Consider the following 27,840-nt stretch of genomic DNA (forward strand, 5'->3'; position numbering starts at 1 on the left):
AAATATTTTTGCGATCTCTGTAAAATATACATATATTTGTACTTGTATCTTGTAACTTCTGTGTACGTTTTCAGGATCGTTAAAAATTCCACGTATAACCACGAGAGTTGTCATTGCAATATGTAAACGTCGTTATAATACTAATGAGATCTGAAAATGTTTCATATAATACACGTGATATATTCATAAAAGATATCGAATAGTGCAGGAAATGCAGGAATACTTTTGCGGGCCACTGTATTTCTCCCAACCAACGTTACAGCTTAACATAGTCGTAATTCGAAAATTCTTTTGCAGAAGCCACGTAACATTGGTAAAAGTGGGGTAACGCGATTGCACCACTTTGTTAATGTTCCATTCGGATTCGTGACGACTCGAGGAATTATCGCACCACGTGTCACGTGCGGATAGCATAACTTGGAGAAGCAGCACTGTGCAAAGAGACTTCTGAATCAACGTGAAACACAGCGACTGTTGGACAAGTGTTCCTTCAGGGACATGAATGAAGCTTGTAATGGAGTACTTGGCTACAGTGATCGTCAGTAACTAGGAACGAATGTTGGGAATGAAGTACATGATGATAAAGGCAACACATTTAACTAATATCTCGAAACAAAAAGAAATTTCTTTTTGACTGTTCGTCCAGAAATTTGTTGTTATTTGCTCACAAATATTCGAACACTTGTAGAACCCTTTCGTGAATATATTATGAAATCTGAAATTATTACAAAATTTTAGTGGAACTGTAACGATGATGACACTAGTAGTAATAATGATTATAATAACCAGAGAAACGATAAAGAGAAAAATAATTTAAGATAAATAAAAGACAGATAAGCTGCGTTTATGTGAAATTTGGAAATGCAAGAACGCATAGAATGCATGACATATAAAAATATTTGCAAAATATCCAAAGTAGGACACTTGTTATAATTTTTGATACCTCAAATGAATCTCCATCTCGGATGAATTTACTTTCGTAGTCGTGTCCATAAAAATATAAATTTGCATAGAAATCCACGGTCTAGTTATAAATTACAATAATATTTCATAAATTATTGAAGAAAAACGTACGTTGATTAAACAGAGTTAATAGTAGCGTGGGTATGAGCGGTGAAAGGATGACGATGAAAGTATTACGCAGTTAATAGGCGCTACGCGGAGTGATACATCTTAACGCCACGATTTTCGACAACGGAATAACCTCCCACGCGTTCGATTCGCGTCGCAAACTATTATAATTTGATGGGGTGGGGATGCAAACGTGCACAAATAGGACTCGGCTGATTTCCTGGAAAACCAAATTGTCCTTCGAGAATGTTTTAAGCAATAAGGATATCGTATATCATATACATTTCACTGTGGTTCACGAAAATATTCGCACGTTTGTAGAAATGCTTCACGAATATCTTATGTACCTCATACGAAATATTTCGAAATATCATCAACACCATATATGAGATTCGATTATCATGATTTTAGTGGTGCTTGAAACTAATCTGAAAATGTACACAGAAGATGCAAGATATTTAGTGCAAGTATACATATATTTCGCAAAGTATTTTATCTGTCAATATAAATAGGATCATTTTTAACACTCGCAACTATGTTTAAGATAGCTATTGACCGTATTTTAGTATGCTAATTTCTTATTAAATACATGCTGTACGTATCCTGTAGCCTCTATGCACGTACATTTTCAGATTAATAGACCAAATCGTATAATCATGCCAGTCGTGTCTTGTTACAGCGCTAATGAAACTTTCAGGCGTTTTGTATAACATACGTAACACACATTCGCAAAAATTACAAGTATTCAAATTCCATGTCAAACGATATCGAGTATTCCATGAGCCACTGTACCTCACAAAATCAAAATCCAAATCCAAAAACGCAATCCGCACGAGATTTCCAATCTAAGCAGCAAACTATCGGTTGAAACGCGAATCACGGTCGGTTTCCAATCACGAGAACGAGTATCCTATATCGAACGAGTGTAAAAAGCTTCTTCGCGGCATTTGTGGCCAGCGTCAAGGTCACGGAAGCCCGTAACCACGAGAACACGATTAACTACGACTACGACGAGCGACTTGGTGGCTTTTGTCGCGAGCTCTGCGAGCGCAACTAATTAGCCAGCGTGTGTTTACGAGTCAAGGTACGTTGGACTCGGTCCAAAAGGGCTCGACAAAAGGAAAGTGTGTCCCGTGTGTCGACCAGAAGAGCGTGGCCAGGCATTCGGATTGCCGATTCGGACAGGCCTGCTTGCGCAACCGGCCGGTGTGCCGAGATGGAAAACACACACCCTGGCACGCCGTGAGCGTAATCGGTCGGATAAGCGTGCCAAGAGTGCCACAGGCCACCTGGATCCTCGTCGTTGAACGTCATCGATGTGGAACGTCAACGATGATGAGTCTAGTACCGTGAGGATTCGCCATTGCGAAATCGTGATCGGCCACTTGCTCGAGAACGACATGAATTATGGATGGAGCTTCAACTTGTTTGATTCTAGACGCTTCTTCGACCATCGATGAAAAAATAAATAGAGAAAGATCGTTCGAAATAGAGCTGATACTTTTTTAAATGGATGAAAATGAAGTTTAAGGATTGGTTGGATGTTTCGAAATTCTGTGGATGAAGCGTCTCTTCGATCTTTATGAATATATCGAACCAACCTTTATGAATATATCAGTATACTAATGGGTGAATAAAGGAATATTTCTTCAAGCGAATAGGGAAGCAAGCAAGGAGAATGTTTAAGAGTTGGCTGGATTCTTAGAAATTGTGAACGCTGCATCTCTTTGACTATTGATGGATGAATGGAAATAGACTTTTTTACGTTTAAAAGGGTGAAAGTAGAATATTCAAAATCTAAGGGATGAATGGATTTAAAACAGAATTATGGATACGACCACCGACGAATGAATAGAAAAAGATTATTTTAAGTAGGACAGGTTGAGAGTAGGATGTTTAAGAGTTGGTTGCGCTTTTAGGTAGTTTTTAGATGGTTCCAAAGGGCGAAGAAATAATGGTTTGTCTGCGCAGCAGGCGAGGAAGTATTACATAATCCCTTGTGAGGCAGCGACTGGAAGACTCGATAACCGGTTGCAATGTTGGAACAGTATCAATGGAACTGTTTGATCTTTTCATTAAATCTTTCGTAAGGGTATACCTATGTACTGGGAACTTGTAGCACTGCTTTAAGACGTCTATTTATATTTTATCAATTATGGTCATGGCCTCCACGAAACATACGCCGATACATTTTTTAATCTCTTTCAAATTTTAGCAAAATAAACGTGATAATCGTCTACCACTTAATGTTAATGAAATTTTAAAAAGTTTCATACAAACTAGAAATTATATATCCACAATTTCATACTCACAAAATTATACATTAAGTACTCAAATATCGTCATGTATCACTATATGTATTCCAGCCGATTACACGGCTAATCCAACAGGATAACACATTCAGGATGTTTAACGAGAGAGAAAATGGAATACGTTTAATGACAGGTGGAAGATGATAAAATTCAGCGATCAATTAGAGAGACATTCTCGGTTCGGCCAAACCGCCCCTCGTGCCTAGATAGCGGCTAATATGTGCAATACGTGTGGTTTCTTCGGCAACGTCACAGCAAGCTGTCCTATCGATCCATTGCTGGCTTTCTTTCTCTGTTACACTTTTCCTCTCGCTTCCCCTTTGTCCCTGTGGAATTACGCACGCAGACGGGTCACGCACAGCTGGCTTGTCAGATCCAACTGAAATGCGAGCATGCGAGGAAGAAACACTGTGTAAAACAGCCCTCGGCGGGCCAGGTTGCGCCTTTCACATTTTCTCGCTCCATTTTTCATACGGCTTGCGTTACTGACTACCGCCTGTTAAACTTTCACGTCGTCAGAAATTCACCCTGAAAAGGAACAACCCTCCAAATCTCCTGACACTTTGCTCTCTTTTTTGTAGCTTAATTAAGTACGTTTGAATGAAGAGCGAGAGATAATGTGTGGAAGTTGAATCAATGCAACCTTTTTGAAAGAATTTTACTAAAGCGACTTAAATGTTGTTTTGTTAAGGTGAAAGAGATGTACTAAAATAATAGATGCTTCATAGGAGTTGGTTATAGGTGTATTAGGTGCAAAAAATATTCCATCGCTTGTAGAAAGCATAATAGTTTACGATGATGTTGGAAATTATTCCATTCTGAAATTATTTTATTAATTCTATTTAATTTCGTAATTAATTATGCAAGATGAAATTGGAATACTGAATAATTGAAGCTGATCGTACAAATATAGAAATTTCTATTAATTATTTAGGCCCTGCGCAGAACACATAACAATTCCGAACTAATGATTCAACATAACAATTACAAACTATAGCGTAATTATTCGATAATAGAACATTGATTCGATGATTAAGATTCAAATCCTCTAATTAACTCGATTTCCGTATTTGATTGAAACACAGAATTTGGAGATTTTTATCTTCCATTAAGTTCTCAATGCAATCACAAACAGAAAAGTCGTCGTTCATTCCACCTAAGATACAAATAAATAACTATCAACTGGTTGAAGGATACACCTCGTTAAGCTATAAACAGACGAAGGGACGAACTTCTTTAATGACAACTTTAATTATAATGAACGAAGTACGCTTACACGAGGTGACGAGGTGACGAGGATACTTGCTTTGTTCCGAGTTCATTACTTTTTGCTTGCTCAAGTTCCAGGTCGCTTCAAAGCAGGAGCAAAAAAAGAAGGAAACAACTCACTGAATGTTAAACAAATTGTACCATTAAATTCAACATCATCCGTAGAAGCTCTCACAAGAAGAAAGAAGGAAACAATATAAGAAACCGAAAAAGACAGTAAGGAACCATAAGAGTAGCTCTGTTTGTTCGCCTTCTTGATTCCAGAAATTGAACCTGAAAAGAAGTCGAAAGGGGAACAAGTAACCAGTGAAAATTCCAGTGGTACTCCTACTTAATTGAAACGTCAGCCTGTGTAAATAAGAGAGAGTGAGAGAATTAGAGAGAGAGAGAGAGGAGAGAGAGAGAGAGATGGTTGAGAGAAAAGGCTTCGTTTGACGGCGTGAAACGTTCGTTTTCACGGCTTACCGTGAAACGAACGCTCCTCTTCGTCACTTCCCTCCGCGTCGAGTCCGCGCATAGGAAGTCGCGGAATAAATGGCGGCGTGCCAACGATTTTTCTTCATGAAAATTCAAGATGCGGTTTAAAGGATCACGTGCCGTTAGGCGACCAATGCTAAGAACACTTGCTTTGTTTCGGTCGAGTAGTCCGGGGGTCTCGTTAGGTCCTCGTGGTTCCACGGCTTTTAAACCAACGACGAGACGGAGAAGGACGCTGTAGATGAGTCGAGACCTGTTTCTACGAAGGCAGGAATAAAAAGAAGTGGCAAAAAAATAGAGAGAAAGGCAAGGATAGGGCTGAGAAATGAGAAAGGGATGCGCAAACAACAAGGGTGAACGCACGCTGCATTCATTCAGCGCAACGTCCTTGTCGAGAGAATGAGGCGATGCATAGGAAAGACACAGACGATGCTCTTTCAGCGGAGCCTGCATCGTCTTCCCTTGGAAAAAAGAACCAATAATCCCTCTGCTGGATAAAACACTTGGTCGATCGATTTTTTTAAAAGCTCCTGGCTTTCGATAAACCCTCGGTTTTATAGAAATGGTTATTATTACGGAGAGACACTGGAAGGCTCTTTAAATTTCTATTTTACCTTGGAATGACTGGGAGAAATATTAGCACTGAATTTACCGATCTGTAATATGTACTTAAATGTTCTGTATACGTATATGTGGGTCAATTCAAATTATATTAATGAAAATAAATTTGTCTATATAATCTTATCTAGAATTAAGTAAAAATCAATATTGACTTTGACAGAAATCAATCGTATGTTTTAAGTAACTGTTGAAAAAGAAAATCTGAAATCCGTCATTTTCACGGGTTCGCTAGTTCTACCGTAGAATTTTAAAGTGACGAAGTTGGTAATAAATTCGCATATCGAAGCTTTATGATGAACAGTAGCGTAACAATGGCTGAATGTGTAACTGTTTTGTGATGACTGCGCCCCAAAGAGTGAAAGAGTCCGATGGTCCGTGTCTATTTCAGGATCAGCGGACACTAATAAACTCGTATTGATACTTCTAATGTTCTCACGATACACACGTTTGGAATTCTATGGCGCTTCATCAAAACAGGCACACGAAAAATAAAGTTCCTGCGTAGAAAATTCTAATTTAAACACTACTTGTCAACTTTGTCAACTGTACGACAACACAAGATAAAAAAATAAAAGGTACAAGAGATGGAATTTTGTTCGTGAACATCGAGGAGGAAGATAAGCCGACATCTCGGATCACGAATCTTCTTGCTGCGCGATTTGTTCGACAAAATCGCGATACTCGACAGAATCTCGAAGGTCGTTCCGTCTTTATACATATTTTTAGACCACGCGACAACAGCAGAGGCTGCTGTCCACGTTACACGAGGAAAAAAACGAATCCGGCGAACCGAAAGAAATTCTCCGATGCTCGGGACGACGAGAAAGTATACGTTTGAAATTGGAACGTGTAAATTAACTTGATTATTTTGTAACAACATAGAACAAAACATAATTTGGTTGGAAGATGAGGCAAATTTGCGGGGACTTGGATGGAAAGAAAAAATGAAATAGCCACCGATAATATATGACGCGAGGTAGTGAAGAAATAGCCAAATGAATTTCTAAAATTGCTTCAACGTACTACCGTGCGGTCACTATAAATAAGCATCCCCTTCGGGGTGCGCCCAGCGTCCAGAAATACACCTAGTCCACTCTAATTCGGCTAATTTACACATGGCCCTTCCTGATCCAACTACTTCATGCTTACACGATGACCTTGTGCACCATCCACCAAATTGACAATTGACGATATCATATAGTAATACTTCCACTTGATCATGACAGTTTATGAAAAATGTTCTGGATCATCGCTTGCTTGAATCTTGGATATGTCGTTCAGAGCGTTGAAGTGCGATATATCGTTAGTGTGAAAAAGTATGATATATCGTTATACGCAGTTGTAGGCTGTGTTTAAAAGTATACAGAATATATATGATATACAAAACTATATAAAATATCCACAGTAAATTAGTTGGTCTAATGCCTAGTAGGAAAAATAAATCTCTTATTCAGATTCGATCTTTTTCCATTCACAGAAATATCAATTTGTATAAATAGCCGCAGTCTAACGATAATATACTCATAAATTCTTCGGATATCTCCTATGTTTAATGAAAATTTGATATCTGGAGTAGACTGCGAATTTTGAACTGCACACAACTGTTTCTCTAATTTAAATGCTTCAATTAATTCTAGCACTGTTAGTCACACCATTCACTCCGGTGGCATTACCGACAAGTCTAATGCCAACCATTGGTAACCCCTTCGACATGATGTAACCATTAAAAACTGAACTTGTAATTATTTATAATTGAATCTGTAACTACCTGTATTTATACCCATTTAAATAGTACAAATTCGAAAAATGCTCCATATTTCCACGATTCCCTCGTTGGTTGGGTCCAAGATTCTTCCAAGTCCACTCCTCGTCCAAAACCATGATAGGCACCAAATTGATAAGATCGATAAGAAAAATATCAATTTCTCGAACAACCTACTAACTACACCAGGCTCTGGCTATCAATTAAAACGATTGATGTATGTAATAATGTAAGACCGAAACACACGAGTTTATGAAATTATCGCACGATGAGGTACTGGATGTCTAGTAAAACGATTGGTGGATAGTGAGGAGGTCATGATACCGCAGTGGAACGAATAGCCGAGTGGTTAATGGGTTAACGGCTCCCTCCAATTGGTCGATGACGCTGTGCCCTCGTGACGTCACCGAGTGCAATGCCCCTGTGACGTGGCAACGTGTGCTGCAGGCCAAGCAATGCACAGAAATAGCATGCGCTTTCTCTCTCTCCTTCTTCCTCGTTTATTCCTCTGTTTCCTTCTTCTACCCTCTTGGTGAGGTCCGCTCCCTTTCCGAAGTGTGCTTTCGGGCTTACGAATCGCGAAACCCCGTCGTCCGATATACTTGCCAAAAACGGCCACGTGACCAGCCCAGGAAAATGTCAAACGTCCACAAAGGAGCAACGGGAAGGGAGACGTTCACCTGGTTTACTCTGGATGACCCTAATCGCACGCGACTATAATCCGACGGAGCTGATCGGCAAGCATGAAAGACGAACAAGAATCAGCTATTTTCGCGATGTCAAGGTACAATTGGGAACGTATCTCCATCAAGGAACAGGTCCACCAAGGTTTCTTAAATAAGACTTTGCTGATCTTGAAGGATTACGTGGTCTAGTTTCGATGAAGACGCTTTATTCTTCGTTACAATGGTGTTTCTTATTTCAAATGAAAGAAGGCAGGGAAAATGTGGATCTTTTTTCATGAAATAGAGGCACACCTACCAAAGATAAATTATAGAAAAATTAGTAAGATTATCTTACGAAAGGAAGATTACTAATGATCTTTTTCATGAAATAGGGCCAGCTTAACGGACGATAAATTATAGGAAGATTACTAAATCTGGTTTAAAATTCGATTTTAAGAGGAAGGAACGAAGTTGTATACTCGAAGGTCTGTAGGATCTAATTTCGATGAATGTTCGCGAATGAAAGAAAGAAGAGTAAATGTTGACTGTTTCCATGAAACAGAAAAATCTGAACGAAAACTTATTTATAACAAGACTGTTAAGCACCCAGTCCTTGAAACACTTAGTCTACTTTAAAATTCAAGTTTATGCGAGGAACAAGAATCGAAGTAAAATTACGCGCCTCTGGGAAGTCAAGGTTGGTTACAAAATATATCAGATTCGAAGTAAAACATTCAAGGTCCTTGAAACGCGAAACATACAATCTCGAAGGGCTATCGTGTCTATCTATCGTGAAAGGTGGACGTTTGCCCGCCGATGTTTCTTATCTTCACGATTCTTCCTATCCCTTTGAATAACAGAGATTGGATTGTATCGAACGGACTGCCGTGAATTCGACCTTTCCCTTCCACGAAAGAAACCGCCCTTTTGTTGCGAGAAGAACCTGACCTTTCCGTTTCTCGTTCTCTTCGAGCAGAATCTTCTTTACAGATAAAACTTTTTTCTGGTTAAACATCTAATCTCGCCACCATCTTCAGAAATCTTTCTAAATCTCGTCGAAGATCGAAAAGTTGTTCGATTTGTCTTTTCCGTAAATATTCCGCGACTGTCAGATCTTTTATCGTATAAATTGTTTCCTTCCGTCGCGTCGTCGTGTTCAGCAGTTTCGAACGCGTTTCACCGGAACGTGACAATTGGCCGGGCTTCTTCGCATTATGAGATATCCTGGAAACGCTTCCCAAATAAATAACTTTAGGAATGGTTTGACGCCACTCCCGTTGTAAAAAATTCTGCGACTAACGCCATCGCCAGATATGCTTATGAATATATGGACTAATATTTTATTGTCAGACCGTGAATATCTATGTGATTATGGGAAAGTTAAAAATGTAAAATGTATATAATATAACAAATAAAAATATATAAAGAAATATATAAAATGTGTAAAATATCCAAAGCAAAGATTTAGTTATAATGCTTAGCAAGTGAAATAAGTCTGTGTTTAGATAGACGTCTACATTTACATAACATATATTTACTTATAAGTGGAAGATAATTCTAAAATATAAAACATACCAGAACAAAAATAAGACCTCAGTATGATACGATATAATGCAAGAGGACTCAAACCAAACAATATCAATAAAACTTAAACAATATCATTAAGTTAACTCATTATCAAGTACTTTTTTTATACATAATATATCGTAACACTCACACATCCTCTTGTCCTCTATCTCCTAGTCTTTTTCACTGAGTTCAAGAAATCTACGCGGACATTCCCAGTACACATTCAGTCACGTCCACCAGAAGTTTGAGTGGTTGTGCAGTATTGTGCACTCTTCTCTCAACCGTAGTCGGAAACACACAACTCTTTTATATATTCCTAGCACTACAGATTCAATGACTTACAATACGCAATCGCACAATATTTCCATTCCCGCATCATTATAAAAATAGTGTAATTTTCCAGTAGTTGAAACCCAATCATTGGTAAGAAACAATTATACAAAATTCATATTCTCAGGTTGTTCGAAAAATAAAGTAATTTTCTAGCACTCGAAACTCAGTCATTCGTAACGAACTACTATTAAAAATAAAATAATCTAGCATTTGAAACTCAATCACCAGCAATAAAAATTAGCACAAAATCTTAATATCCGCATTTTAATAAAAACAAAATAATCCAGTAACTACACGAATAAACAAGTTCGTAATTTTTTGAAAGTAAATATTTTCACTTTGAAATATTTTATACGATTGACGTGGTTAACTTCGTTTATAGAATTACTAAATCGTGCGATCATCGCTATTTCACACTTTCGTGTTCACAGAAGCAAGAAAAAAAAAAAACAAGCATCACACTATAGGAAGCGAACGACAATCGAGTTACCCGGTCAGCCGAAAATTCATAAAACTTCTGGTAATCATAGGTGCTTCAGGTTCTCGCGATGAAAATCTACCCTCGTTCCCACAGACTAATAGCGTTCTTAATGAGGGAACTTTGGTGCCTTGGTGCCAGAACAAGAGAGAGGGAGCGAGGAATCACGGGAGCAAGTAAAATTAACCTACAATTTCATGGGGATCCATTCTCGCTGTTCTTCCGGGCTCTCCACGTCGCAACTCATTGCTTTCTCTCGCCACTTCACGCGTATATCGTTCCAATGAAATCGGAGTTTCCACGTGCAAGACCAACAAAACAAAAAGTTTCGTTTCTCGTACAATTCTGATACTAATTCCTTCAACCAATAATATTTCCACGATTCTTCGATCTTTTCCTTTATAATCATTCACGTATATTAATTTAATAATCAATTGCTAGATAATAATCCACACTTGCACTCTTCTTATATAAAAAATTTCACTTTAGCTAAATGATATTTTATTTTATTATTGTGATATTCAATTGTTATTATTATACTTGATAGTATGTGACAGTTTGAACGTTTTAGACTTGGTAGAGTTATGAGACAGTGACATAGGTTCTCGAAAGTATATCGGAACGTTATTCACAGAATGAGAACACGCTCGGAGGGCACGATTTGAAAGAAACGTGAGAGAATCACGAACGATCGGGCACGAAGCTAATGTCCGCGCGCTGTCGTTACAGAGACTGCAAGCCCGTACCTTAGGTGGCCTCTTAGCGCCGCGGTTCCCCAGCGAAGCTTTCGAAATTCGGAGGACAGACTACGCCGGCGGGACAGTCCAGTTCTGAGACGAGGCTTAACGCTTTGGCAAAGCCAACACGCTCGGAGTGTCACTGTCCTGAGTACGACGTCACGAATTTACTGTTGCATCACGTGTGTTTAGGTAACAAAGCAAAAGAATGTTGCACGAGAGTTCGAATAAAATTTTGCCCACAGGTAATATTCTTATTACATACCCGTATTAAAAATATATACAGTAGACTCATCACACGCGATATATAATTTAATAATTATTTATTGTAAATTATACAAATAATTATACGTGCCATAAATTATACAAATTCCATTGACTATGTATTATGATGGCTTTATACTAATACATTCGTGATTGGTAATTTTAACAAGATCCTAGGTCAAAGTCACTTCACAACGAAAGGCGTTCATAATCTTAAAAAATATTTTTGAGATAACTCCAACTCTTTAAAGATTCTTCTTCTGGTTGTCCAAGTATATTTGAATCATTTAATAGTACTCTCGTGTCGCTATAAAAATTTGATGCTACGAGAATGGAATGCATAAAACCTAATAAAAAAAATGGGGATGTGTGCCAATACCTTTCGTAGCTACAGTGAAATAAAAATACTGATAGGAAAAACGCTGAGACGAAACGAAGGCGAAACGGTTCGAAAGGAGGGTGAAAAGGAGAGAAAAGGAGAAGCGTCGGTAATGACGTCACGTTCCGACGCCGTGTGGGCCAATGGCGCAGGGAAGGGGGAGGTTGAACGCCTTTCCGTGATGTCATTGACTACGCTGTATACCTGGTGGGGACACACGAAAAGGGGGTACGAACGATGGAAGGAGGAGGGTGGGCGTTTCAGGAACAAGAGAAGGGGTGGAACACAAGCACTGCTATTCTTAGCCGCTTCAAACACCGTCCTCACGCTCTGCACGGTTGCGTAACAACGCGAGAGAGCACTCTCGAGGAGGTTCTCGCGAAATAGCCACATCTGCTGATGGGGGCCGATCAACAACGATATCGATACTCATCCAGTCGATGATTTCTTCGGAGAGAAACCACCGGTTAACAGTCTCGTGGCAATGTTTGTTGATGTTCGATCGAAAGAAGATTAAAGCTCTTTTTAATCTGAATTGTTTTTCTCGAGAATTCAACAATGGCGAAGAAAAACACCCTAATGGAAAGTAAACAGATGAAAATATCAAAGGAAAGAATTTTAGTGATAAAGGATAATTCGAAGATAATAAAGAAGTAAAATGGACATATTAGGAAAAAATACTAAATGAAGAAAAAAAGAATTCTATTTTATGAAAATGACACAGGCACGTCAGAAAAGAATTTTGGTGGTAAAAATTAATGTCAGGGAAGAATTCTATTGTTGTAAAACGATTGAAAATCTCCAAGAAAATATTTCCATAATGAATTTGAATGTCAATCGGAAGAAAGAAGATCTTCCTACAATTACGTAAAAGGTGTCCTCGAAGATCGTGGAATTTCTAAGAATCACAACATACCAGAAATCTTAGAATGGCTTTGAATTTCACGTAGGGTGAAGTTTAAATTTACAAACTTGTCGATATGAAAATGCGACACGATATATCGTGGAGGGCTACTATATGCATTAGCGTGAGTGTAAAGTTTCCCTAGGCTGACCTTGAGTGTCCTGGCTCTACAACCTTGACGGATTCCGAGAGTATGGAAAATTAATCGATCATACACCGACTTTGAAACTACTCTCACCGCATGGGCTGCACGCGGGTGATTATACCTATGTTTGATTAAAGGATCCTTGATAGCTTCCTTAGCTGGTCTCGTGGAACGTGCGAGATCTTGGTCACCTAGAATTCGGTCTATAGGCTTCATCGTCCCTCAAACGCTTCCCCAATAAATTGATGAAATTTCGTTCTATATTTGTGTATGAATTCTCCATCTTAAAATTCAAGGAGAATTCATTCGTTACATTTGAATTGTTTACTTATAAAATTCCTTCGTTCCTCAAGCGCTTTGCTAAAAAATTATATTATTTATTCGCGTCGTGTTATATACATATCTGTATTTGAATTATCTACTTCGAAAATTCGAAAACAAGAAAAATGAGAACACAAAACATCATATTAATTCAATACTATTTCTACTACGTGAAATTCCACTGTGGAGATATCTTTGGATTATTAATAGGACGATAGAACGTGTGACCCAATCTTAGATCATCTCTAACCCTTTCCGTTTGTAGGTTTAGTTAACTTATTCTGCGTTTACAACTTCCATTTCAAATTATTAGCTCGCTAAGCGTTTATAACACGTATTATTAGTCTAAAGCCTTACAACCATCTAAAATTCCATATCCTGAAATATCTTTTTGAACAACTTTTTAATCTTTTCTGAAGCTCTAGCAATCTCACAATCTTTTCTAGGATCTAAGAAACAATTATTTTTTTCTTTTTTTTCTATACGAATTGTTGCGTTACTGGAACCTTCTCGAAGATAAATCCCATAATAAAACTATTTTTCCAAGGGTGGAAATTGTTCCGAGTCTCAGCATTATAATAGTATATAATGTTCCCTCGAATAGCGTTGCTCGAGAGAAGCCTACAGAATAGCAGATTATTCCTCGCCATTGGTCTGAGATGAACAATGTCCATGGGAGTAGTTGGAACCGGAAGAGACTCCGCAGAAACGTCCACAATAGTCAGATAGTCCGGAACAAATACAGACAAAGTGAGAACCATTGCACGTGCTGTATTACCCCGGACTTCCTTTATATCGAAGGAAATAATAATATCTAGACATGAATATAATTTTTAAATTATAACTTTAAATTTTTCTAATGAAAGTGTAATTTTTATTAAATTCTTGATTCTTGAATTATTATTATTACTGAATTCTTGAAAGTACCTGAAAATTGCCAAGTTTCTTAGCAATCTCGTAATACATTGAAATATCTCTATAAACAAATTAACAGTAAACTAAGAGGAGAAGTGCTTGGAAATTCAGTTGTACTTCCGTGAAATACGCTTTAACCTTCGTTTAGTTTCTATTGGCATAAAACGCCATATGCAGTGCAAGAAGTCAGTGTCAATCGGTGTCGCTACTTGAAGCTTTAATTTAAGACTTCCCCGTGTCATGAAACCGCGTAATAAAGGTTTGACATTTCAGCCCCCGATCTCGATGGCCATTAATTTCCGCCACATCAATGAAAAGGAAACAGCCAAGGAACATCTTTAATCGGATCGAGTGGAACTTCCTGGTCTCGTAACCCTTGACCTTTTCATTCACACCACCAGAATACAGCTTTCCAGCCCCATAAAAAAGGCCACGCCGCCAATATAAATCATCTTTCATCGTTTTTATTGCTTGTTATAAAGCACGTTTACTGCTATTAGCATTGCGTTGCAAAGAAAGATAAATATGTATGTAGTAACGGTATTAATAATTGAAAGTAATTTAAAATAACTTTTTAAAATTGTGAATGTCAATAAAATATTCATCGATTCACTGTTGTTGCGTGTTGTATAACTAAGATCGTATCATTGCATCGAACAGAATGTATTAACGAATCAATACACATGTAAAGATATTTCGTAGAACAATTTACAGATAGATATAGACACAGATATAGTTGAAAATCTATTGTTTCCTCGAGACATGACTATATTCTAACACGATCGAGAGCCTAGATACACAGCGGAAAGTACAGAGAATTGGCTCGGAACAGACAAATTCTCTCTACCAAAATGGCACGCGCAGAGTATTAATCTCAATCCCATTGAGAAATCTGTAGAGGGTTTCTGAAACAATAGGTAAGAGACTCTTATGAGTCTCCACCGACATCGATTCTTCAATTACGAAAGAGAATTAAAAAGCAACAGGATGGAACTCATTCCGGCTATTGTCAAAATCTGGTGCAAAGTATGCCTAAACGTATTAAAAAATCTCATTGTTAAAGACATTGCGCTAAATTGAATCAATGAACGTTTCTTGTTAAAGATAAATGAAAAAGACATTCGCGATATTAAGACATTTTTTAAGTCATCTTCGACGATACTTAATATATTAAGGAATTATTCGTATCAGCTTTATTTATACAAAATATTTCTGTTACGTCTGTTTGTTGTAATAAAACGATATATACAAAAGTTACAGTAATTAGCTGAACTATGTTCTTCACTGCAACACAATCAGAGAGATCTACATCTTTCTATATCATCATTACATCATCGTTCACCTCATTACAGAGTCAAAGAGTGGCGGTCAATATAATCTTCCGATGAGGTTGTGTAAACGAACGATTGATTTTCATAACCCGCGATCGATATTTCTGACGATTTTCCATCGAGCGAAATAAGAGAGAACAATGGGTGTTCGTTTCATCAAACGTGGAAATCCATAACGTGTAACTTGCAGATTCAGTGGAAACATGACGTACTATAATAGACCATCCAGAGGTGGCTGCAGGTGGTCGGAGTAGACTACTTTCAGCCTTTCAGCTCTTTCACGCTAGCACCTTTCTTTCGTTTCCCTTTGTGCCACGTCGTACGTAGGCTACGTGTGTATCCTATTTTCGCGTTGCTTTCTCGTTGTTGTATCGCAAAAATTCGAGACCTTTCACGTGCCAGTTCTTTGCCAGGTATCATAGAACGGTAGCTGGGATATATCATAAAATATCGATGAGAAAGCACGGAATCAGGTTTATTTTTCTAAATTAGAAATTTCACCTTACATGTGCAGATCTAATGATATTCAAAAAATGTGGATACAGAGGACTTGGATATTTAAATACAGGGAGAAGAAAATTTTTTTCAAAATTCGATTCTTGATATGGACTAAGTGATATTTCGAAATTTTAATATAAGAACAGAGTCAGCTCTATGTCTTAAATTTGATAATCTCGCACAGCTTTCTGCAAAGCAACTGGTGTATACAAAATAAGAGGAATAGTTCTTTTTTTGTGAGATTTATAATATAAATTTAGAGATGTGTTTCACGTACAAATTTGCTTTGGAAAGGATGATAAATCGCCATTTGAAAAATACCGTTGAAAGAAGCAGAGTCCACTTTACTAAATTGGAAAATTTTCTATGACACGACGGTTGCATAAATCTTGTCACATTGCAAGATGGAAAACAAGGAACATGGATATTTCTAATTAGAAAAAAGCAATTTTTTTAAATGAGAATAATGCGGTTAGGTTCATAGCATACGAAAGTTCGAATCTCAAGTCCGAGGGGACCGAACCATGAGCATTCGGATGGCCTAACAGACTTCGTGCCACGACTATGATAAATTATACAGTAGTGACTATTGATCTCGCCGCGCCTAAGGTCAGACACTACGGCAAAATCGAGTTCCAGCCAACCATCCACCCGCGAATAAATTCAATTTTCCCGCTCTAAATAACGGAACGGTTCTTACAACCTGCGAAAAGGCCAGTGCTACGATTCCTGTCCAGAAAATCACGATCATCAGCCAAATATGTAAATTACTTCTTGTCGATAAAGCCGTCGAGTAAAATCATTGAAAATCTCGTTCAAAGGAATGAGAGGCTGTCACTTAAAAACAATTGGAAATAGTCTTGTCATCAAATTATTTAAAACTTAATTTTTTTAGAAACATAAATGTATGTGCAAGATTCTGAAAAAGTGGTATAGTTCCTCCGCACAAAGATACCAAAGTAAACTTATCTCTTGTATTTTTCTAAAATAATTTTTTGTAGATGTTCGATAAGGAAGTAAATTTCAAGTTAATTATTTTAGTTATCAAACATAACGCATGAAAAAATTCCAAGCCTCCTGTAATCGATGAAAAAAAGGAAACTTCAAATGACAAGTGTCCTTAATCATTATTTAGACGACGTAAATCGGTAGCATTTCGTGTTCGATCAGCGCACATACAGTCCGAGATACATTCTAGTAAAAGGAATTATTGAACTGATAAAGTTAGCTGAAGAAATGGGTTATAAAACGTGGTATAGCATAGCGGTAATGATTGTTACGAAGTGAGTCAGTAGGGGAGGCGGTTAATAGCACTGACAACAAGAAGTTTCCAGGATTGACGCAAAGTACTTTAAAGGGAACTTTACAGCTGCTCAGCGCGAAGTTAAAGCACGCAGAACCTATCATTGAATTAATATTTCAATATCGCCAACTTTTGTGAGTCAGTATATAATTTCAAAAAATAATTTCCATCGACTATAATATTTTACCATCTTCTAAAAAGTAACTTTGAAATTCTAAGAAATACAAGGGATTAATTATACCTGAAATGAAACAGGTCAGATGTTGGATACAATGAACATATGAACTTCTCTTAGGAGCTATAGGTCGAGAATTTATAAAGCTAGTTGTGCTCTCTGTTCTTCGTCAGATTTTTCGCGATAGGTCAGCGCAAGTATCGATTCGTTCAGGTAACGAAGAATCGAGAAAATGCTAGAACGTTTCTAATAGAACACTTGGCAAAAGTACAGATCCAAGAAACAATGTCCGTAGGAAGTTAATAGGGTTTGCCAAGACGGGACTAGTCGACACACCGGATAGGAATTCAGGATGTCCGGTATCCCGTTTTCTACGAAGCTTCAACTTGAGGAAATATTGCCAGTTTGCACCTTAAGTTCCTGGCTCGCACTCCACGAAATCTTATAACGTTCACGCTCGTGTTCGAGGAAGAATTCGTTGCTCGTTTCCTCATTTCCTCGTATCATCGTAACATCAATATTTATAACCACTGTAACTAATAATTGCTCTGCTCTTCGTCTACTATCCAAATAAAGACGTTTAATTTCACTTGTTTAACTTTCTTAATTATTAATTCAGAAAACATATACCAAGGTGAATTTCCATTCCTCGCAGAGCTAAATATTGCTCAGATCGTGAAAGCTTAAATAAAAATTATTCTTTGCATTGGAATGCTCTAAAATCTGTAACGTCGAATAAATTCCAAGGCCAGTGATCAAATTATTCGCATGAATTATTTGCCTTGCTGAGCTGATAAATAAAAAATGGCTTTGGTAAATAGAACGAGAAGCATTCATCCTTAGAACGAGGTCTCGTAGCGACATCAAAGGAACTAGTAAATCAGAAAGCTTTCGATTCTTTTGAGAAATGAATAAAAATTACGACCAAGTCGATATCGAGGACTGTATTATACATTCCATCGATGGAACGATGATATGCTAGAAGGTATCAAGTTCCACGGTGCAATTAATTATGAACAAATTGATGAGTGGGATGACTCACCGTCTTTCCTGTAGTAAAGGATCTCGAAATGTTTTTCGACGCCGGCGGCGAGGGCGTCGCGGAGGGCTGCGACCGCATGGGGCGACGTCATTGGCCCATGAAGGAAGTCGCAGATCGCTGGCCTCTGCATCACTTCCGCCCTCGAAAACCCCGTCAGCCGGCAGAAACCGTCCGAGCAATATATTATGTGACATAGTCCCTGTTGAGCGTTGGCCACTAAAAAACTTCGATCTGCAAAGAACAAGAGAAAGACATTAATTAACAGATGTTACGAATTAGTCGATGTCTGACTGAATTTACTGGGAGCCGGCCATGAATGATTCGCTTACAGTTCAAGTTAATCAACTTTATGAATTGTAACGTATATAAAAATAGCAATTGGCAGCATCCAGCGAGAACATTATTCTTTTTTAATTTAGCTCATAATATAAATTAAATACTCTTCCGAGAGGTTGGAATATAAATCACCAGTTTTGTATTACTTAGTATTACTTAGTATTACTTGTAAATTTAGTATTACTTTCATATACTTAAGAAGATGTGATACTACAAAAATGAAACGTGTAGAGTCTGATAAAAAAAGCGCTTCTTCGAAAAATAAAGATATATACCGATAATTTCAGTAGCCACTGTGTATTCATAGAGAAATATGATAAATAAATTACTCTTTAATTAGACAGACTTTACACAGAGGCAGTAACATTTGATGTACTTTTTTTTTAACGTGAATCAATGTATTACTCAATCTAATATGTTAATAGTATTAACATCATTACAAATGTAATATATGGAAACAGAGGACGAAAATATATTAATTTTGGAGTGGAATGAATACACGTGGCATCGGGATAGTTTCTTAGAAACGCGTACCACGCTTTTGTGTCGAAAATATCAAATATTTGTTAAGACATGATAGTGGGAGGAATACATAGTACTTTAAAATAAATTCAAGATTGTTGGAATGGGAAAACAACGAGAGAGCCTCGGTCACAGTGAAGTTTCATCGGCTCATTAGAGTGCGTGGTTGGCATGTCTTCCGAGTATGTCCGAAATTAACTTTTCTTGTTAAGAACTGGGAGAAGAGATAGACAGGCTAACGGGAACGAATGATTCTGAATATATGTACATGTATTTATAGGTCACCGATTCTTCAAAATTAAGAGGCGCAGTAGGAGGGAATCGCGTAGGAGAACGTCGGAAAATTCAGCGATTTTCGTTGAAAGGAAACCATAAACATGTAAGAACGGAACGGAGTAAGTTATTATCATGGGTGCTTTCGAAATGCGTCGCGATTTTACGTTTTAATCGTAGGGAGCTTAGTAAAAGTTTTATCGAAAGGACAATATCCTTTTCGAAGATATAGATTCCTCATATTATTCTTCTTTTATTTGATCGATGAACACGTTAATTGCCACTAGAATCATATCATATACTATACGATAGCATTTAATTTTTACGAAATACCATATTGTATTTTCGCACTTTTCCTCCGACGATGTTATCTAAATCATTCACATAATTGACAGCTTTTTTAGTCCTTGAAATTTATCTTATTTCTATCATTCTAAACAATTTCGTAAAAAATCAAAATTTCGTGATCGAGTCATTGTGTAGTTCAGGAACTTCTAGAATCATAAAATTAAGAATGAATTAAAGTAAGAGGATTACTGAATGCTTCTCGTAGCATTTTACTGTACCTAGAACTGTGTTACCTACAATTTCTGATAACCTCGCGTAATTTTGCCGCGTTATTTCATTATTTAATCCTCGATGGCTTAATAAAGAGACAGCAGTTCGAATAGAATTTGCAAAGCAGGGCAAGAAAAGAACAATACGAGTATACAGATCGATACGACGTGCAATGTGCAGTCGGTTTTTTGTTCACGAAGTAACGTCCGCGCTTTATTCCCTGTCGACGTCCCTGATTGTTTCGCATCCCTTAACATTCCGGCGATCCAAAGTATTTACAAGCGCTGTACGTTATTCGAAACAGTCGAAGTACAGGCTTTTGGCGATCGCGCGCGATATCCGTGCATGGAAACGGAAACAAATTTGACGAGAACTATTAAAGAAGTAAATTTACCAAATGTTTTCAACCCTTGAATGTTCAACGAACTGGAGACTCGCGCAAAGAGAGAAGAAGAGACTGCCACTGTATCGAGCGGTAGCACCTTTCAAGCTTATTTTCCTAAAAATAAGTATCGATTCATAGTACATCTCGGTAAACTATAGTGATTCCCATGACTCCAATGAACATTAAAATCTTCGTGAAAAAATTGAAGAACAATTTCATCTCTTTAGATTTAAAGATTAGACGGCACGATCAACTGGATGTTTAAAAATTTGACATTGATAAAAATATTTTAATCCCTCGTTATCATTTTTTGTCAACGATTGTAATAGATTTTTGAACATTCTTTGTGAACGATATGTATATATTTTTTGATAAATCGTATTGCAGACGAAAGATGTGAAAGCGAGCGTGAGAGGCCGCAAGTGCCAGATTTAGCATTGCACGTGCAAATTTACTCGAGAAGATCCCCTTTGAGGTATACTCGAAAAACGTCCAAAAAGTATGGCTGAGTTAGAAACGAGGCGAATTAACCGAGGCTTACGACATCCGCAGCAGACAAACTTAATGGTTGGTACGAAAATATTTTATGGTGTACACTCTAAGACTGATGCCGGATTTAGGACGAAGGTCGCAATGGGTACATGCAGCTTCGCAATTTCGCAATTTCAGAATTCCTGTCTGTGTGTGTTCTTTTGATCTGTACTCCGTTTGTTCCATTATAGCTGGTTATTAAATCGAAGACGCCGAGGAAGATGTTCACGCTTAACCGTTGCAGCGGAATGAGATGAAAGTTAATTCGCCGAAGTTTTGAGGTATGTTAATAAAAAATTAACTTGTAATTTATAATAATAGAAGATGTCGATCATATTAACATTTATTTGAGAAAGCAAATTGATCAATATCAAAGTTTGTCAATTTCTCAATTTTATTACGCAAGTACACGGTTAATGCTAAATTCTGAGAAAGCAACTGCTTGCTTCTATGAGTTCGGGTTAGATATTTTTTACACGAAACTTCCGTTGTTCTCTTTAATAGATCGATTCCTCGGAACATTCTGTCCAACAATGCGTACAGGTGCAATGTCAACAAAATCAATAATTCGTGACATATTGCAGATTTTTATACGAAGCATCTCACTTTTCAATTTAAATTATCTCACGAATTGTTGATTTCTTTAAATATCGTAATACGTGAATACTTTTTCACGCAGAATGTTCCAAAGAATCTAAACGTGCAGAAAGAAATACATAATACAGTTCCATTTTAAAAAACGATTTTGACCTTGACAATAACACGTTCTCTACAAATCCTGCAAAAGAACCAATCTCGCCAACTTTCATTTGAAACATCGTTTCTTCAGGTTATTACACGTTCCACCCTATGTGTTATATATCATGATAAATAACAATGATCCGCGTAATCCCAATAAACACAAAGAAATTTGTCTTATAAGGATGAAAAAGGAGACAGAAAATTCCACAGCGAAAATAAGGGGGACGGAGTTGAATTTAGGGTGTAGCAACCCCTCACGGTACAATGGCGGTTCCTAACGATGGTCGAAATTCCCCGTGGCGGGGTAGACTCGAGGGCGCGTGAATTCGAAGGCGACGATTTTCAAGTGCGTCGCAAGAGTACCAGACGTCGTACCAGAATCCAAGAGAAATGTCAGCCTCGAGAACGGTCGAATTGCACCGCGTGCCACGGCTACCATCGGTTCACCCTCGTCTCGTCCCCGTTCGATGCTTAAGCATTCTGCGAAGGACAGTCGCGTTTAATGAAGGAAAATTGAAAATGCGCAGGAACGCGCGGCCCGTGGCATTGTTGACCAACGCCAGGGGGAACGTGCCGGATGAAATTATCACGAATATTACGTGACCATCGACAGCCTGTTTAAACATCGACGGGCGAAATCATCGGTTCCGGATGCAACGCGGCGCACGTGAACCAACGTCGGCTTATGAATCGAATCGCGTTGACGCACGTGCAATGGATAAATGCCGTGCTATTTAGGAGCAAATGGCTCGTAGAATCGGACAGGCGGATCAAAAGGTAGAGAAAACTTGTGAAATCGATAGATACAAGTTGGAGCAAACGACGGGTATGTTTGAATGTTTCGGACAGAGGGATAAAATGTCGCGAGAAATTGAGTGGAAGAATCGAAGAAGAATATTTTGGCTAGGATAAACATTTCTTGTGATAATGCTGTTGTAGGCATTAAACGATTGGAGAGCGATGTATATTTTCTATTGCTGTTATTTGTTTAATAGTGGAGAATTTAAAGTAGGAAATTGAGTGGACTACCAAAGAACTATCAAAAATGTGAAAAATCTTTGTAATATCGCTTTCACTAATATCAACGACCCGGATATCGAAAATATGAAAAATTTTCCATATTTACAAGTGTTATTTTATTTGTTTAACGTATAGCTCGGAATTTAAAGCGAGCGCGTACGGTTTAAAGGGAACATGTATGATATAACGCGCGTTAAATTTTGCAGTTTCCCAAAGCGAAACAACCGCGTATTTTGTAATACGAGGCAAGATTAAAACTCTGGTTCCATGGTGTCAAAGAAGTGATTTAGCCTATCCCGTTAACATATAAATTCATCCGTTTCATTTTCATTTTCTCGTACAGCCTCCGCTACTACCGTTCCTCAGGTAATAATTTCGTAGCATAATAATTCGACTAAAGTGCTAGCAATTACGAAAACTCGCGTAAGAATTGATTATCTAAGAGAGCAGCGAATAAAAGCTGTTTTACTATTATTTGTTAATTAATAGCGTGGCTTAAAGCGTCCTTCGTCTGTCATTAAATATTTGTCACGTATGATGCCGATTCGATGTATAAACGTGACAATGTTTATGAATGTCTTTGCATTCGATTATCCGACTTTCAATTCATTTATCATATCAGAAAATCTCGTTAATTTCCGCACGAGATAACTTCATCGAAATGTTTAACAAACATATTCGTAGAAATAATTAGAACGTTAACACAACGATATTTGCAGTTTTCTTTTACTAGTGAATCAATATCGCTTCGTTCTGTGATTCTGATTGATCGATAGTAATTACTGGCTAATAGTGAGCGGTGTTGGAAGTGGCAGCTTCGCGTACAGTAGTTTAACCATGATTAATACTCCTTTTCACTATACCGTCCGCAATCAGACTAGCAACAAAGCATAGCTCGACCACAAAGATTAATCGTCGATCATTTTTTGGTGCTTTTATATTTGTTAGGAAATCAAGGCAAAAATCAATCAATGGCAATCGCGAGAGAGAATTTCTTCCATTTTTGACGTTGCACGATCATCGTAACAATCAGTATTCTGGTCTTCTATCTGGTCTATCTATCTCCTGTCTAATATTCCGATGCAACGATAGAATTTTTTAATTCTAAACGTTTAAAAGTTTCGAATTTGAAACTTTGAAATTTTCAAATTTCCAAACTTTGAAACTTTTGAGCTTTTGAAGTTTTGGATCTTAGGAGAACTATAGAAGTATAGAATTATTAGATCTTTAAGTTTTCAAATCTTTCAGTAGCCGAAGATTCTCGAATTTCACAACTGTACGATATTAAAATAGTCAAATTCCGCAAATTGTATTCATTAATTCTCGGTTTGTGGCAACGGTAGCGAGGATTCACGATCATTTTCAGTGGGTTTGCACTTCCGGTGACTCAGGGCTATCCGGGAATGTATCACGACACGATCAAAGGAATTTTCAAACGGAATCGTTTTAGAAGGCCGTACAATCTAACCGCGCGATTAGGCGGCGTGAAACCCTACGAGAAAACAAGTACGAATCGTGGATAGACTAGGGACAAACGAGACGCGTGGGTTCTTTTTACGAATCTCATTCGCTGTGGCGAGTTTATCGGCCGAACTAGAAATAGATCTTGCCGAGTTCGCATCGGAGACAGGCTCGCAGGGCTGGGCCCTTTGCCAAGGATGTCACTTAGCCGCGAGAACTACTTTGCTATCCGTTTGTTCCAAAATACTGACCGCCTCGGCTCTCTTATCTTTTCGAGTCGCTAAACTGATCACGGTCCTCGATTTCTTCTGTTCCATGAGCATAGATATACATCCGTTTTCAAGAACCGGGGACAAATGCTTGCGATCGTTTTCAAGATAAAGTTCGTGAAGTAAGTGATAAGTGAAAGTGTTAATCGAGAGTTTCTGAAAATGATATAGCTATATGCTATACGTAAAAGTTGTGTCAATCGTTACGGGATGTTCCACAATTTACAAGTAAAAGGGACGAACCTAAATTGGAGAAGATTTAGAAGGGATGCTTATCGATGAGATTGTAGAATATTTCTGACGAATCGATTCTTAAGTCTTCCGCTATAATGTAAACTAGAAAATAAATTAAATCTGAAAAAAGTGTTAAACGAATACTTTTGGATTAAAGACTATTTGCTTTACGAAGAGAAAGTAACAGTGAAAAATTATGAATTTTTATGAAAGGACGCAATCATCGTGAATGTTGAAAGTATGCCAAAATCGAACGTGAAACATCGATTCTCAATCGTTCATCTACGATTTAAGAATTAATGTCAATGTAAAAAAGTTTCAAAGGAATATCATTGTGCAGATATCTTAAAATTTCCTTTCAATCTTCCCTATTGAAGTTATGGCGCGAAGCATAAATACGATTTTCCCAAAAGAATGTTCTTAAGGAACGCTATCTTAATTTCTAGCGAAATTTCTATAAAATCGGAGAGCAGAAACTGGCACCGTGTACCAATTCTATCGTAACAAACGACATTTCACGTTTACATAGCCACTCGGTCGGTTATAAATATACGGAATTGGAACTTACTGCGAGTTTTGTTTCCGCCACGACAATACGAGGATTTAGAGTTGCGGTAAACGCCATATGACGCATGTTAAATTATCCAATCTGACAACTATAAATCAATGTTTCGTATTTATGGATAGAAAAGCAGCGTTATTCTTATCTCCATGGGGTCGCCTTTAATGTCCCTCCACGTTACATTATTTATTATTAAATCGATTATTATTTATCGCCTTTTTAAACGCGTTACTTCCTTTTAACAAATTAATACATTTCAATCGAGATATATTACTTGAAGTATCGCAACAATTTATCGTTGAATGTTCTTTTTATGCAGTCTATCATGTGCGTAATGAAAATATTTGAATATTTATCACGATAATCTTTTATGAATTTCATTAAAAAAAATTTACAACTTCATATCTCGTAAACGAATAAGTTGTTTACGAAAAAGAATCATAACGTGTAATTTCTCTATAAAGCATTTTTTCCTTTATAAAACGCATACCTTACGAGGTGAACAAGTTATGTGAATCATTCTGTACAATTGTAATATCCATGACTCACCACAGTACACAATACAAAATCTAATGAATTGCTATACATTTTAGAATTCCTTTGAAAATTTACCAATACCAGTCACGATACTTTATATCTCAGGAAACTCGTAACAAAATTCCAGAATATCTCATACAAACCACACAAAGCATTCAGAAAGAGTGGAAGGTTAAGTAATCCATTCCGACACTTTCACGAATCGCTATGCATCAGCGAAAGTTGACGAAGAACTGGAGAAGACACGCAGCTTTCTTCGGTAGCGATACGTAACAAGCTAACAAAGCAAACTTCCAAGAGAATCCAGGATCGCCCCCGTTGATCGTCTGTTAATTCGTGGCTGCATTCAGCAGAACGGATTACAGTTTGCATATGGCCGATCCACGGCATCGATACACTCCGCGATGATTCTCGATTTATCTCACTGAACCGTCCTTGAACGATAAAGCCGAGTCGGCCGATTCGTCTTATAGCCGAAAACCCGAAAATACGATGTAGTCACGCTAGCCCACAAGCAAATGTTGTGACAAGCTGGAGCGACCTTGTCGTCGTGTTAAAGTTAAATCCGCTCACGCGGTTCGATTTAAACATCCTATATATAAACATAGAACTGGCCCGTGATCCGTCTGTGACCCAGGTCGAACAGGTTTTCTCTTCGGCCACAACAGAGCGCGGAGGATAAGAAAGAGGAAAGCGAAAAAAGGCGGAAGAGCTCCTCCAACCTGTCGATATTGTGCTAGAACCAGGGAAGTTGAATTACAACGTCGTTGCAGCAAGGTTGACGTGTTTGTAGTTCCAGGCTAATTTTGAGAGTGCGTATATCTCAACATGATCCCTCCGAGATTTTTATTTAAAGCTTTCTTCGCGTTTCCCAACCTGGTTTCGATCTTTCGGTGCTCAAAAGTGTTTTAATGAAAATTGCGTTTGCAAAATAAAGTCGAAGCGTGTGAGAATGACGAAAGTTTGGGAACGAACCCTTGTAACGTTAATTTACTAATTAATAATGTTAGTAGGGTGTACGTAAACGTTTATGCAAGTTGTTTACAAACGCATCAACCACTGTTTTCGTTTATTAATGACTCGTCGTCGGTACAGCTTACAGGTTGAATTTTATAATTGTAGCAATTCTAAAGTCTGATTAAAATGTATATTAATGCCGGTAACTAATAACGTTAGTTTAATTATGTAAAACGTCCTTATTCCCAATTCGTTATAAATCTTTTCGTTACGTTGAATTTACATCGAGCTTTATGATTTTATAACGTTTCGCCAAAATGTTACAAATGCTACAAGCTGGTAACTTGTCAAATTTCACCAATAATTTTACCTCACTCGTATGAAACGACTGTCTCCTTAACTTGTTGTAAATCTTTTCAAGCTGAAATATGTCTCAATGATTTTTGCGGCGAGAAACAAGGTCGAAGGAAGCTTGTAAGAGCGATGGGGCCTTAAATATACGATTTGCTACAGAACAAATATCGCACGACCAAGTGGAAAATCTGCGTCGATATTTTGTTTACGTTAGCCAGGGCGCGCGTAACGCATGGGTATACACCGCTTGGAAATCAGGAAAGTGGAACGAGTCATTGAATTATGAGATTGGAATCGTCGTCGAGGAGGTGAATGGGGATTTGGTAACTTTCCTCCCGCGCTGCTTTCTTCATTGCTCTCGCGGCCCTCCTGGCGACGTTAGTCATCGTTTCTGCACGGTTTCTTTAAACCGATGTCCACCGGGGATTCCGGTGAAGTATGCAGCAGGCCTTCCGTGCCAAGAACGCACTTGCGCCTCGTGTCGCCGAAGAAAATAGAAGTTCCGCGAAAGAACGACAATCTAAGATTT

The 27,840-nt window shown here is 37.9% G+C and overlaps 1 protein-coding gene across 10 annotated transcripts in view; it reads right to left on the reverse strand.

The window, feature by feature from the left end:
* Nucleotides 1–27,840, reverse strand: part of LOC100652253 (potassium voltage-gated channel subfamily H member 6) — a 142,001-nt gene that overhangs the window by 101,713 nt on the left and 12,448 nt on the right. For all 10 annotated transcript variants that reach the window (XM_048412091.1, XM_048412090.1, XM_048412085.1 and 7 more), the window contains exon 2: nucleotides 18,572–18,802. In XM_048412091.1, coding sequence (XP_048268048.1) covers nucleotides 18,572–18,802 — 231 coding nt within the window. The remainder of the gene's footprint in view (nucleotides 1–18,571; nucleotides 18,803–27,840) is intronic.

This window comes from Bombus terrestris, chromosome 14 (genome assembly GCF_910591885.1).
Source record: "Bombus terrestris chromosome 14, iyBomTerr1.2, whole genome shotgun sequence".
Taxonomy (NCBI): domain Eukaryota; kingdom Metazoa; phylum Arthropoda; class Insecta; order Hymenoptera; family Apidae; genus Bombus; species Bombus terrestris.